The 15,641-nt window shown below is 36.3% G+C and overlaps 1 protein-coding gene across 1 annotated transcript; it reads left to right on the plus strand.

Annotated features, from left to right (window-relative positions):
* Window positions 1-561: 561 nt before the first annotated feature.
* On the plus strand, window positions 562-12,634 carry LOC108678306. Its single transcript, XM_018166685.2, has 9 exons — window positions 562-1,009; window positions 1,386-1,482; window positions 2,295-2,444; window positions 3,356-3,479; window positions 4,005-4,143; window positions 4,676-4,832; window positions 5,388-5,593; window positions 6,541-6,664; window positions 8,305-12,634. Exons 1-9 carry the CDS (start codon window positions 666-668, stop codon window positions 8,395-8,397), a joined length of 1,434 nt encoding a protein of 477 aa, XP_018022174.1. The 5' UTR covers window positions 562-665; the 3' UTR covers window positions 8,398-12,634.
* The last annotated feature ends 3,007 nt before the right edge of the window (window positions 12,635-15,641 follow it).

A 15,641-nucleotide genomic window follows, 5' to 3' on the forward strand; every position in this document is an offset into this window, starting at 1 on the left:
GAGCTGAGGTGCATGGTGAAGAACTGTAGCACTTCATATTTCCTTGAAACAAATTCAATTACTAGCCAGGCAATTTCAAGTCAAATTAAGAGATCATACTTTGGAGTCACAAGGATTTCTGATTCACTAAAAATATGAGATTTTGAAGTTAAGAGATTTCATAGACAATATGTCCAATATTGATTAGCAAGAAACTTTGATCTACAACAATGGAATGAAAGCTCAAGGTGTAGTCGGGAAAGTAAATATTCTCCACTCCTGAGTTCCACAATGTCCAATGCATATCAGCAGTATATGTGTTTCCAAAAATTAGTTCCTTAATGACAGTATGAGCCCAGGCACACCCAATTACTTGAGTCATAGCATATCAGTCTACATATTAGTTTGTGTAACATTTGTATGAATTAATTTAATTTTTTGCAAAAAGAACCACAGGAAAAAAATTCTCTAATAATTTTGGCTTTTATTACCTATATGTGAATTCTGGTTAATTGCATGGATATTATTTATAGTGAGGATTTAAAATTGAATCTCTTCACTCTGACTCAGATTGCTCATAACTTTCATGTGTGCTTAACTCAAAAAATATATTTTTTTACAGCTTTAAGCTTGAAGTTCTAAACTTAACAGTTCACCAACATCAATTGAAAATTATTGTTCATTAAATGATGGCTGGAGACTTTCAAAATACTGGACCAGCTGAGACTACTTCAACTGCACATGGTGCTACAGTAGATGCTACACCTGGGATATCTTCACCAAATGATGCCACTGCTGTTGCTACTGATGCCTCTGAAGTGACCAATGCTGTTGATGCACCATCTAGTTGGCCTGTGGTTGATGCCACTGCACCAGATACAGTTATTAGCATTGGAAGTGATGTAACTGATGGCTCCAATCCTCCTGAGGCTGATGTCAGTGCTGCTGGGACAAGCAGCGGAAGATCTTGTGCAAGAGATGTGCATCAGAGCGAGTGTGACAGTCAGACAATGATGCTGTCTGTTGCTGGGTAAGTTATTTTTTGTATTTTTATCTATTCTAAATGTTTCAAAATATTTATTTGCTTCAAATTTATTATCTATTGTGGATAATCTATTCTAAATCTGATGATCAATTAATTAATTTAAATAATAATAAAGCAAGGGGTGACAAGAACTAGGTCCATTTATGGAAACAAATGCTAGGTAGGTATATTCATTATGCTTTAATCTGCCTCTTGTTCCTTACCTTAAGTCTTCTAGTTTATATCAAGAGAGGAAAGAAGTATATTTTAATATGAGATTGTATTGCAAGCCATTTATTTGTATCATGAGGCTTGTGACAATTGAAATTTATAATTTGGTCAAAGTACTGAAATTACAATATTGCTCCTATACAAATTGCAGGAGATTGAGGCGTTTGCAGACACGTCATGGACGATGGACTTGCTTTTTCTGCTGCCATGTCACCACGGGCACGGCATTCATTGCCATCTGGCATGTGGTGAGGCTGGATCATCAATGCTCCTATGTCCATAATCTAATATTACAGATGTCAAATTTACTATCATTGGAGAAATAGATAATATATAGGTATACTGCCATAGTGTCATGTATGTTGTGACTTTTGTTGTTCAAACTTGCTAGTGTTCTTATTTTGAATGACTTCTTCTTGCAGAATGAATCTATTAGAACAAATTCTATTATTGAGCTTACCAAAAATTAATGCTGTATTAAAATATATATAGTTTACCTATTAGGTTTCTTGAGAAAACTAATCTATATTTTTGATTGCTAGTACTAAAGAGTAATACTCAGGTTATAGCTAAATTTTACACATTTGAATGTTTCTCAACAATTTATCTTCTTATGTAAAAATATTTCATTTATTTGACCTACCTAGTTTGTCATGATGTTGAATGACAAGTGTAATATGGGAAATTGTTCAATCTCTTGATAGTGGTGAGTTGAATTTTTGGTGCAGTTGTTGAATACTTTTGGCAGCTATTGAAAAATTGTTGTTGTTTCTTGAATAATTGTTGCATTAAGTTGAAAATTGTTGCATTAAGTTGAAAATTGTTTCATTAGGTTGAATAATTGTTGCATTAGGTTGAATAATTGTTGCATTAGGTTGAATAATTGTTGCATTAGGTTGAATAATTGTTGCAGTAAGTTGAATAATTGTTGCATTAAGTTGAATGATTGTTGCATTAAGTTGAATAATTGTTGCATTAAGTTGAATAATTGTTGCATTAAGTTGAATAATTGTTGAATTAAGTTGAATAATTGTTGCATTAAGTTGAATAATTGTTGCAGTTGCTTCACCTGCTGGCGCTGTCTCTGCTGAGCCTGGCGCTGCTATACCCTGAGCTGCTGCGGTCACCTGACCTCACCGCTCGGATGCAGTGGCGCAACAACATTAAAAATGAGCGCATCTTTGGCATAGGCAAGGAGCAGGACATGCAGGTTTGTCATGCCTCCATTTTAAGGCTTTTGACATCATTATAGACAAGGAGCAAGACATGTAGGTTTGTCATGCCTCTATTTGAAGGCTTTTGATAACATAGGCAAGGAGCAAGACATGTAGGTTTGTCATGCCTCCATTTGAAGGCTTTTGACAACATTATATCAATGCTGAGGAACTAAGTTAAGGACTGCTCATGCACGCAAGTGCTTGTGTAAATTTACCATTAGTAGAAAGTAAAAATTGTAATAATAGAAACCTACATATATATTTTTCTGGTATTTATTTCTAGAATTCTTGTGTTTTACTAGATATCCATAGGTACTATTTAGTGTTAACATCACTAATACCTATTTTATGCTATTTCATATAAATGGTTGGGAAGTTGATATTCTATCCAATTACTGCACTTGCTATTAATCTTGTGTTTGACTCTATAGCATTAGAGGTTATGTACTCTTGACAATCACAAAGTTTTTGTATCAAAACTATATAGAATTTGATTCATACACTTGTTTGCCAAGGGTTTAAATACACTATATTTTGCAATTTGCTTATTTAAATCGGTGTTGTAAAAACAAGCAATATACAATATTGGAAATGCTTGCATAAAATTGACATTGCTCAGAATGTATGACTTAAATGAAAATGATTCTTTTCAAACTTGCACCCAACATAATATCAGTTTGGCATGATCTAATAAATCTTCAGAATTAAAACTCATGTGCAATACCTACATTTCCTTCTCTATACTCGAGTTTCAGCACCAGAACAAAACGTGAATGGTTAACTAAATTGGCCTTGAAACCAAATATTGTTCTTAACATGCATTCCTCCTGGCAAACAAGACATACAAAAATTGCATTTAAGAACCATGAACTGAACAGGATTAATGATATGTATGTTGGTACAGGCCGTGAACTGCACCCATATGCCCTGCTCGATGGCATCGCTGCCTGATGCTCGCTACCCTCACGTGGCGCCGGACTTCCCTCTTGCCCTCGGCAACCTGCTCTCCTCTCATCAACTCGACTCTGGTAACTTGCATACTTCATTCCATTATGACCCACTTCATTCACTTCACTTTAAAATGTACCGGTATCTAGAAATAAATAGATTACTTTCTCTCATCTAAAAGTTGTTTGTCAGTTGAAATATTCTCTCATGTTCAACCTTGTCAACGTAGCCAATCTTCTTATCACCACGAACTTTCAATTCATTATCAACGACTTCCTACAGTCGTCTTTCCCATTACTATAAAGTATAAACCTTCCCTTCATTATTAACCTTATCTTCTATACCAACCATTAATAACCAGTTTTCTTGTTCTTATTAACATTTCTTAAAATATCAAACGCTTGTATGAGAAAAGAAATTCAGACCACCCTTTTTCTGAAAACTTTTCTTCAAATTTAAAGGAAACGAAGGTTCATTCATTCTTGATATCAAGTAACAAATAATAGTAAGTTCTCAGCAATGAGAAGGCATTTATTTGAAGGTTGTTCACCACAGAGGTGAACATGCCATAGTTCATCACAGTATTTGTACGTTGTTCACCACAGAGGAGGTGAGCCTGGCCATGTTCATCACGGTGTGCACGCTGCTGGTGACGCTGCTGCTGTTCTACGCGCTGCATCGCCGTCAGCCCTCCCACCTCATGCCCTTCTTCTTCCTGCAAGTCTTCGACTTCTGCATCTCCAGGTGACACTTCATACAACTTTGATGCTCACTCGATGTTGAAATTTGTAAATTGTGTTTCTGTTTCTTTGTTGTTTAACCTTTAGGGTAAACATGCATTAAAAACTCTAAATTAATGCAACGTTCTTTCTTAAGTATTTGATTTATTCATTTCCTGTTACTTCTATTCATATGTTGATTATGCTGCATATATGAACATAACTATGCTTTGTTTCAAACATGTGTCTCGTGCTTTGGTTAAAAATGAGCATGCACAATACCATGTCTTGTAAATGCTGCTGCCGTATAGTTACGTTCACACTAACATGTGTTATACCAAACACTTGCTCATATCCACTCTTTATGTTAACCTACTTCAAACAAACTAAAGTTTCCACCCACCCACTCAGATTTTATATCCTCACACACTTACTAATTTGGATATTCTAATTCTAAGCAAAGCTTCCTGCAAGCAAGACACTCGTATACGTTACCTTGCCTTCATATTCCTACTTGCCGTTATTGCGGTTGCTAATTTATCCTCACTCACGTGCAGCATGACGATGATGAGCTACGTGACGCACGTGTCCAGCCTACGTGAGATGCTGCAAGAAACTCCAGCGTTTCCGTTCCGTGACTCCCTCCTCAACATGAGCACCAACTGCCTCACCTTCTTCGTGCTCTTCATGTTCCTGTCCGTCTTCTTGATCAAGGTGAAGTGATCGAGCTCTTCATGTTCCTGTCCGTCTTCTTGATCAAGGTGAAGTGATCAAGTTCTTCATGTTCCTGTCCGTCTTCTTGATCAAGGTGAAGTGATCAAGTTCTTCATGTTCCTCTCTGTCTTCTTGATCAAGGTAAAGTGATCAAGTTCTTCATGTTCCTGTCTGTCTTCTTGATCAAGGTAAAGTGATCAAGTTCTTCATGTTCCTGTCCGTCTTCTTGATCAAGGTAAAGTGATCGAGCTCTTCATGTTCCTGTCTGCCAAAACCAAGGTAAAGATGCCGCGGTTTCAAGGTTTGAGACAAAAAAAATCAAGTTTTATTTAACTCAAGTTTTAGGCAGAATATCTGAGGCTGTAGATGCTCAAAGAAAAATCTTATTTATTATATAAAAGTTGTTCTAATAATCCTGATCTGTAAAAAATTTTTATACCTTTAATTTTTCCTTTCAATGCAAATGAAAAAATTTTTCTAGTTAATGTTGAATAAATATCTGTAGTCCATGTAATGATCAACTGAACAAATAAAAAATGATGATCTGAACTACAGGCTTACTGCATCAACATCATCTGGCGATGCTACAAGTACTTGCTGCTGCTGCGCACGGCTGCCACCGCTGCCATGAGCTCTGCTGCTGCTGTGCAGCTCTGCTCAGCTGCTGCAGGAGGTGGCAGGTGCTCTGCAGGAGGCAGGAACTCTCGCAACCCGCCTGCTTCTGAGTACTGCACGCAGTGGCTGCTGGAACAGGACTACAGGTCACTTCATAATAATAATAATAATATAATAATAGCGGTTTCAGCGTTCTTAGGCCGTGGGCCTGTCGCCGATTCTTAACATCGTAGAACATTCACAGCATTTTGCGGTCTCGAACTCGCAACTCACTGCTACAATTCTGCTGTGCTTAACCGCCCGGCCTCCTCGCCGATTCTGACCAGAAACTGGCCCCCCACAAATTCTTTGTGTGTTTGTTACGATCAATTGGATCATGATTCTTTGAAGTTCTATTTTGATTCGGCCTTTGTATTATTTATTTCTAGTAGTACTCATATTCTATTCTTTTAGCTTACTTAGTGTGCCGTTCTATGTTAAGCTTGAATGGATCAACGGAGTGCCGGCCAAGCCCAGCAAGTCGATGTGCAATACCTGTAAGAGGTTCAATTTGTATGTATAAGGTTAATTGAGGTTAATTATATTATATATTAATTGCATTAATTCACAACAACTTTTCCGGGGCCTATACTTTCAAAAAAGTCAAGAGATCGTAAGTTCATCAGCCAATCATTGGCGGCCTTTCAAGCAAAATTCACCAATCATAGACAAGAAAACAGAGCGTAAGTACTTACGTTCACTTAGCGAGTTTTGAAAGTTTGGCCCCGGGACAATATGAAGCTGAAAACTTTATTGAGTGTCTGCATAACAAGTGACTTGTAACTAATATCAAGGGAGGGAAAATCTTGACAATAAATCGCTTGCTATATGTCGATGACTTGAAAAGAAATCAGATTTACATTGAACACAGACATAAAAAATACAAAGGCGACTTGAGATACACAGGCAGAGAGTAATAAATTATTGCCAAGAGATGTGTAGTAGGAGATAAAGTTCTTGCTTTATCCGCCAATGCACTACTGAATATAGAGTTCTTGATATGTTTGACAATCTATGTGTAAAGGATAATTCATTTAATGATTTAATTTGTCAGGCTGAAGGCATCAGGCGCTTACCCAGAGCCTCCTCCTTCGTATGACGTGGCCATGGCAGTGGCACTGAGTGCCTCGGAGCAGCACCCCCAGCCTGGCACTGCTGCTGCCAGCAACGCTCGGCAGGTGCGATGAACCTTGAGATGGTTTCAACTGAAGGGATGAATTGTTTTACCTTCGCTATTCAACTATTCACTAATACTTTCAATAGTGAAAGTATGAACTGGTGAAGGTTTGAAAGTATGACCAGTTCAAACCTTCAGATGGTTTGAACTGGTCTAACTTATTTTACATTCACTATTCATTATTCACTAATACTTTCAATAGTCTTCAATAGCCACTATTGAACACTTTCATTTGAGTTCAGTAGTGTTCAATAGTCTTCAGTAGAGGCGACATTGATTTAATTAATCTCTAGTTCTTCAGAGGTAAATTCTAAGTTTACTAATGTTTAATTTTCATAATAGGAATATCCGCTTAAACGATGCCTCAAGGTTTAAGGAATTTCTAACACCAGGAATAATTTTTCTGTTTTTTCAATTAATGTGGAAGTACTTGAAAGTAACTTTTTTATGATGTTTACTTAGTATTTCCACCTAAAATTTGTTTTGTTTCAGCAATGACTTTTTGGTTTGAAGGATATTTGTCACTTGAATTGAACACAATGTTTTGTTTTTAGGTTTAATTTAGTTTTTTATTGATACTCTTTTGGAAAATCCTATTACCTACTCGCGAACTTCTGTGCAAACATTATATTTTATCCATTTGAAATTAGTCACTAGTCTATGCTGGGATTGAAAAATTACATGTTGTTCTAAATGCTTTCTTATCCATTTATGCATTCTCTCAACTTATATTCAAATTCAATGAAAATCTTGGTAATAACAGCAGTTACCGGCAAGAAACAAAGCAAATGGACAATTTTTAGTACGAATTTTGTGTCTTCTAAGTGTAATTTCTTAACTTAGGTTAAATAATAGCTTGCTCACAACTTTCTCAACAGTTCATTTGTTTCTGTTCAATTTCATCAAATTGTTCCTTTCATGAGTGATAAGTTCAAACATAAAATTTGGTAGTCATAAAATGTTTAACCTACAGCTAACGGACCCTATTATGATGATGGATGCATGCTTCATCCTATATTGAACCTTTTTACACGAACCTCTTCCTTAACTCTTCGCCAGTAATCTTTTGAATTTCTAGTACAACAAATGTTCATCAAGGAAACGAATCAAACGATGTTACCTTTGTTATTGTAATTGATTTATTTCTATTGGTAACATTCGTCAGTTTATTTTCTTGCACCGCAAACATTCAAATGTTCCTAATTTTTCCTTTTTAGCATCAAGTAATTTGTATTATTGATTTTCTCGTTTTATAGAGGTCTTCAATTCGATCAAGTTTTTGGCTTATTGAACCCAGCTGATGGCTTGTTATATTCCACCCTATCTGCCCCCCACTAATATTCTGGCTCACTAAACGCTAACTTACTTTCAATTTTTAGCTTATTTATTTCCTAGCTAAAATGCTAACTTACATTCAGTTGTTAGCTTATTAATTTCCTAGCTTATAAAATGTTAGATTCCATCGCATTGTTGCATTGTTAAGCTAATGTTTGTGGTGCTTACACTGCATGGTTGGGCTAATGTTTGTGGTGCTTACACTGCATTGTTTGGCTAATGTTTGTGGTGCTTACACTGCAGTGTTTGGCTAATGTTTGTGGTGCTTACACTGCATGTTTGGCTGATTTATTAATGCGCCTTCAGGAGGGCGGCGCCCCTGGTGACGACGACGAGCCGCTGCTGCCGCGCTACGACGAAGCCATGCGTCTCGCTGGCGCCGCCCCTCCCGCCGTGTAAGCGTCGGCCGTCGCCCGTTCCACTTTCCTTCGATTTTCAATTAAATTTTGTTGTCAGATTTTACAAACTATGGAAGCAAAAACATGAAATATTGAGGAAATTATTTCAGCGTCGGAGCGTCTTCTCTTCTCTGCATGGAAGAAGAGGCCCCTCTATACCTCGAGACGCCAATATGTTGAATTACTTTAGCCCTCACGATATATCGAGTGATATATCTATGCCCTCGCCACGTCTAAGAGTTTAATGACTTATTATTCGCCTCATCTATAATGATTTATTTGAGCATTCGACGCAACTTGAATGATTTACTCTATCCTTCGTCAGAGGTACAATGATTTAATTTGGCCTCGCCACATCTTTAATGATTTATTTATGCCCACGCCACATAGTTGTGATAAAATTTAACTAAAACCCTCGTCGCATTAATAAGATTAGATTTGTTAGTCGAAGTTTTAGTTCCCTTAGATCAAAACCTTGAAAGCGATCGTTTAAAACGCGATCGATAAGAAGGCAAGGCAGACACTTCCCCATAGGTTAGGCAATTATTACTAATGTTCATAATGTCATTCTTCACATCTGCGCAATACATTCTAACTCTAAAAACTAATTTTCTTTGGGGTCGCCGTTTTAATCTGGACTTGGATCGCGACATCAATTATATTTGAACCCTTTATCAAACCTGAACTTGTCTCATCCGTTTAATCTTGGTCTATTACACATAAATTATTAACGTGAGTAAAGCTGTGTGAATTATAATTATCGGTAACATCGTCGTCCTGCCTCGGTTTTGTTGTGCTTGGGCGACCAAAATTTTCGTTCATCTAACCAAACCTTGACTTAAATATGTAGTCAATTAACTTCTGAGAATTTACATTTGAATAATCAAAATTTATTTCCTATGTACTAATTATTGAAACTAGATAATTTATTCTTTTCGCACTTCAAGTTGAATTGATAGCCTGTCTTGGTTCTTGCAAGTGTGTTTTGTTGTACGATTTACACGAGTTTTAGTGCAAGAAAAGATTGGCAGGCTAAGCTATTTGTTATAAGAATTGAATGAACTCAAGAAAATTGTAATCTTAATGTTGAACAAATTTCTTGCTACGTTCCTAAAACAAATAATATCCGAAGTGTTGGTAATATTTGTTGTATTTTGTCGTAAACCAAATTAATTGTGATTTGTTCCAGATTTGTAAAGAAAGCAACTTATAGTCTCGATTAATGCATTTATCAAGATGGATTCACTTTCCTTCTGGGTTAATGCCGTCTTCGTTCTATAATTTTCCTTAAAATTTGTTATTTGCTTCTAATTTGAAAGGAAATGTTTATCTTAGCAAATTTCGTGTGCAATATTGTTCTAGGAAAAAGTTAATGTATTTATGTTCAATTTCTTCAATATCACTTAAAAATTTTTTTTTATTCTTTAATTTTTTTTTCTGGTCGAGGGCACCTGAGCTGAGCTTCATTAAGATGACTAAATTAAATATAAAAGATGATTTATGTGAACTCCTGAATCACGTATAAAAGTTAACTGTCCACTGCAGCAACTATAAGTACGAAGTTGCATCGTTCGTTGCTGATTGCGTTTAAAAGCATTAACAAATTAATGTCTACACTTCATCAAATCTACATTCATCTACAATTGGTGACTCACCCACCTGCTAATTTTACCGCGTGTTCTGTTAATATTTAATTGCTGGCAATGCCTGTTTTGCTGTGGAGTGCAGGTTTCTCCCACTCATTCATGTCACTTTGTGTTCTAGTTTGTCAGACATTCGAATTAAAAAATTTCAGGAAATGGTGGACTCGATCTGACAGACCATTCTAATTTTGGGCATTGGATAGAGAAATGCAGTAGAAGTTTCATCGATCGAGCTAAATTAGCAAAAATTTCTAAAATTATGCTAATAGTGAAACTAACAATTTACGACCGCTGTGAATTTGTGAATCCGGATAGGCTTTTCTTAGCTACCTTCTAATTTTGTGTAGTTACGTACTATTCTATGTAATGATTTTCTTAATTAGAAAGTTAGAGTTAGTGTTAGAATTATTATAAAGACATTAATAAGAACAATCGACGATCAGGGTTAACAATACCTTTATTATTGTTGATTATTCGCGAGTATTTCAACGACGAAGAGAGATTCTTCAAGGTATTCGATGGCCAACTTCAGGTCCCAGATTTATGTAGAGAATTCAGATAACACGAGTTTTCCCATAGGACTCGATTAACGATTTTTGGTCTCAATTATTTTAAAATATTATTAAAGGTAAATGTTCTGGCTGGTGCGCTTACCCACTTGCAAAATCTCCGTCCCAAACGTTGAGCTCTACAAATTTTGGTGTAATTTATGAAATTTATTTGTTGAAATGATATAAATATTTACTATGAAGTGGAACTATTAGCAAAAGATAAGCGATGTTCCGCTTTCAACATGTCAGGTGATGTGTTCTTTTTGCGAGACATGATCTTGTTAAATAGCTGTTGGTTAAATCTTTTTAATGTATAATTGCATTCTTCGTTTATTTGAACTTTTCAGAGTTTCTAATTTGAATTTTCATGTTATTCTATTATTTTTCGTATCCTTAAAACCCATGTTTGGTGCGTCCGTTAAACTGTTCGGTTCTTTGATGTATTTCAAATATTACATCTTATTTTGCAAGCCATTAATTTGGTTATTGCACTTTTGTGAATGATTTATCCTATTATTGCACTTTGTGATCCATGGCTTTAAGTTCATTCTTATTAGGCTTCTTGAGATTATATTTTTTCCGACATAATCGCTATTTATTGGATCCATTCAGAGGCCGTTATCATTAAATTTTTAGATTTTTTCGGATTCGTTTGCGATTATTTTTATGGTTTTTATGATTAGGTTTGAGCGATTTTCCTATTTTGTTTCTATTTTCTCTTCGTTCTCTCCCTGCTTATTTCTTATCGTCAACTTACCTGCAAAATAAATACAGGACACACACTGATGTTAAAATTTAATTACGGAAACATTATTATATCTTACACAGATCAGCATTTATCTGCTTTAGAGGAAATTATTTTTTCGAATATTTGGGTTGTCGTGTAAGAGGACAAGGCATTCACTTGCAGGTTTGTGCCTCTGTGGTCAGATGTGAGGAGGAGGACGAGTTGCAGCTTTCATGGTGATAAATTGCCGTGCACTATGCCTTTCCAGAGCTCTTATGAACGATAATGGAATTGATTAACGGAAAATGGTTAGCTAGTCCATTAGTTCTGTCATGGAATTCATTAATTATTTAATGGAAAATGGGTGGTCAGTCCAGTTGTTTGGCGATGGTTTAATTAATGGGAAATGATCGGTCAGTCTAGTCGTTTAGTTATGAAATTAGTTGATCTGAAATGAGTGGGTGATCTAATATTGGCCGTCGTTGGATCAACAACGTCTCCTATTTCTGTACGTTGTCCCTGATCATAATTAATACTGAAGCGTGTTTGGATGGTGTGCTGAATTTTCTTGTCGGAGTTCATCTTAAAGCTTGTTTCTCCTTGAAGGCAATGCCGTTACTTCAACTACGGTGTGTTACTTACGCGTTATGCAGCCATCTTTGTCGTGATTGAATTATTTGCGTTGAAGTATTCAACTTTACTAAATCTCTTATATAAAGCAAGGCTAGTCTGTTGTGCTTCTGGCAGTTTATTTCTGGTATACTTTTTGCTTTTAATATATCTATAGGATTGTTCTGAGACATTTTATTCTATTTAAGGCTTCCTTTTTGACTTCTGCGTTCATTTAATCCCCCACTACTGTGCACAGATTTATTCTTCGTTGTAAGCTTAATATATGCCTAATATATAACCATTTTTGTGATGTATTTTCTGGTTTTCGCCGCAGTGTACCGCACTTACGCTTGGGTTTTTTCACGCTCTGTAGCTTAGCAGTTGTTCTTAGAAATTGCTAGCAATGCATAAAGGATTTTTTGAAGTTGATATAGCATCAAATTCCTGGCTCCTTTATAAAATGTTGGAGCCATCGCCCGCAGCTATTACAGTATTTGTGAGCCATCAGAATTCTTGGTGGATTTTACGATCATGCTGTATTTTATGACTATTTCTCCTAATTTCATTTATGAATATGTATCCAGTAGTAAATTGAAAATTGGCACTGGATTCATATCTTGCGCTGATGACCTCAGGTTACACCGATATACGTATGCGGTTAAATAAAATCCAGATATGAGAGTGAAATATATTCGATCAAACGCACTCCTTGTTCCTTTCCAAACCTTTGAATTCAGTGTGACTGAAATTGATTCAATTTATCTCTTATTTAGTACCTCGTTAGTTATAGAACTGTGATTCAACTTGAACGAACTGAAAGTTGAATTTGTATAAGTCTACAAATACGGTATACGATTTGTATTAGGGTTTTTTGCCGTTGTGAATGAAGAAAAGCTTTGGCCCAGTACGACGCTTTCTTGGAGCCGCCGCGCGTGCCGAACCTTCAAAACCTTTTCAGTCGCCCAAGCTGTTAGCGTCGCCACGTTTGATCTTTGAATTCATGAAGAGCTCTGATGAAGAATCTTTACCCGAAGAAAAAAATGGCGTTATTCAAAAACAAGAAAAATGGAAGCTTAAATCGCATGTAAAACAAAATTTAAAATCGAAGAAAATAAAAACTTTGATATTTTTTGAACTAATATTGGCTTGTCTTGAATTAATTAATGAGAACAGGATGAAGCTGTTTGATACGTGAATGCCCGCTTCATTTATAAATTAGAATTAATTTTTAGAAGGAAGAGAAAAAAATGCCTGGTTTAGAATATTTATAAGTCGAAGCTAGAGACCTTAATGCTATCTTTCATAATTTCGAATTACACAAAGTAACGTGAAGAAGTGCCGGTATATTTTATGTGCGGTGAAATCCGATTCAAGAAACAGAGAGGATACTTGCGACAGTCAATAAAAAAATTGTTTCTGCGCCATCCAAGTCAAGTCGCAAGGGGACGATAAGGCTTGATATTCAATATCATCCACTGTACTAACTCGTGATTCCTTCATGATATCACTTGGTTTTGGCAAATGCGAGAAACCTTGGCGAGAATGGTTTGCCATTTTCGCCTCACTGCCCCAAACTTTTTTATAAAAGCACCGCCTAAATGTTTACAAACCTTTCTGAAAATCAAACCATAAAATAAGAAAATTTCTCAAGAATTCCTAAATTTGTGTAAAATCGAAGCTTTACGTTTCGATCCAGTGGATAAATCGAGTTGACAAACAGCGAGATGTAATGCTACCGTCAATGAGTAGGATCTAGCGGCGGCAGGTGTGACCGTGTCAGTCTCGGCCAAGTCTCTGCTGAGGAAGGTTGTGTCACTCCCGGACTCGGAGCGAGTGACTGTGTCCGAGAGTTCTCCTTGTATTTCCGTACTTTATATGAAACTATCGGCAGATTAAAAAACTCACTTTAATAATTGATTGTTTATCAATTGAAAATAGTGAATATCTTTTCTGAGTGGGTCACAGAGTCGTGACCTCCGAACGGTGATCTCAATTTAAAATTGTAGTTATACCCAGTCATTTCTGTAGTGCTCTTGCGTGCCGAGTTCCAGAATTAGTTTAAAGAAACCTTTATATTAATTAATGCTGACAAGAGTCGCACAAACATAAATATAGTAGAATAAAGTTAATTAGAGCACAGGAGCGGCAATGCGCAGGTAACGGCTAGTTCTACGGTGATACCCAAAGAAGAACAAAGTCTAATGTACATTCATTTAGACAAATTCTTCACACCTACTTAAACAAATGAAGCATTAGATATCAACTAACACAATATTAATACAACCCTAGGGAACACAAGGTAGCAAACACAACATCAACAGATCCAGTAGAATACAAACCCGGACTAGAACATTGTCGGCACCTCTGCAGTTGCTGAATTACACACAAATGCAAACATTCATTCTCGATAGTGGTGAATTTCTCTTCGTTCTAGCGCAACTTCCTACTGAAGTAACCTATTGGCTTCTCACTCTCGTCTTTGATCAGCAATATAACAGCAGGAATTTTCAAGAACACATGAATCAGTTTGCAATGCAGATCTGCCTTCAGGCTTGGGAATGGTCAATACATTTCCGTCTAGTAATGGTCAATTCACTTCCGTCTTAACTTTCTCAAATCACACCAAGTTTTCCGAGGTCCAGCAAATTACATTAGGACAACTTGCACCGATACATTACATCAGGACAGTGTATCGAACAATGTATAATATATACATTGACATTTACCTACTTAATATACAATAATTACATACAATTTACACACATAATTAACAGTTTCGTTACAAATCTATGAACAAATTGTTACAATCCCAGAAATGAACGCATGTCCTTCCTGTCCCAAGGCTCTGGGAGTTTGCTCACAGCTTCAAGTATGGAAGGATCCGACGATATTTCGCCTGCTCCCACAATAAATCCTAGAACTTTGATGTGAGCTGCACCAAACAAACATTTGCTTATATTAATCGATAGCCCAGCATCTGAAAATGTTGACAAAACTAAATCTACGTGCTGAACATGTTTTTCAAACACTTCCCTGAAAATTATTATGTCGTCCACAAATGGATCTACAAAGGCAAGTATCTAATTAGTCCTCTAGTAATTCTATTACACACGGCACTAGCAAATTTAATACCAAACGGCACGAGACAGAATTCATATTGTTCATAGTCAAAATAAATGAAGTTTATTTAGATGCATTTACGGTAAACGGAATCTGAAAGGATGCCTATGTTAAATCCAACCAATAATCGATCTGTTCCTAATTTGTTTAGAACATAATCCAAGATTGGCATAGGATACGGACCAACCATCACATGCGTCTCAAGTTTCCTATAGTCAAAACGCAAATTTTTATCCTTCTTGATAAGTGTGCCTACTTGTGAAGCACACGGACTCCAAGATGCTTTGATAATCCCAATTCGCAACCACATATAAATCTCTTCCTTAACTTTTTCACGCAAATGAAACTGTATTGTATTGGGCTCTTAAAGCAATTATTGGTCTTTCATTAGTACCAACCTTAGTAAAAGTACTTTCATTAGGATCGTACTTAATCAAATTAGTTCTTCCAGGAATACTCCTGAAAACACCTCTATGCGTAACATGCATGTGAATTTTGTCAAATGATTTCTTCTGCTCATAAAGACAGCTCGTTCAGGCTTCAGCAGACTATCTGCACATTTGTACCTACACAATCTCACTCTCACCTTCCT

This window comes from Hyalella azteca, unplaced genomic scaffold (genome assembly GCF_000764305.2).
Source record: "Hyalella azteca isolate HAZT.00-mixed unplaced genomic scaffold, Hazt_2.0.2 contig8735, whole genome shotgun sequence".
Lineage (NCBI taxonomy): Eukaryota > Metazoa > Arthropoda > Malacostraca > Amphipoda > Hyalellidae > Hyalella > Hyalella azteca.

What these genes read in the sequence shown, in the direction of transcription:
- LOC108678306 (XM_018166685.2), top strand. Translation starts at nt 666, where the DNA reads ATGATGGCTGGAGACTTTCAAAATACTGGACCAGCTGAGACTACTTCA. An exon ending in TCATTGCCATCTGGCATGTG is followed by an intron (nt 1,483 to 2,294) that starts GTGAGGCTGGAT and finishes TAATTGTTGCAG; the next exon opens with TTGCTTCACCTGCTGGCGCT. An exon ending in TGTCCGTCTTCTTGATCAAG is followed by an intron (nt 4,833 to 5,387) that starts GTGAAGTGATCG and finishes TCTGAACTACAG; the next exon opens with GCTTACTGCATCAACATCAT.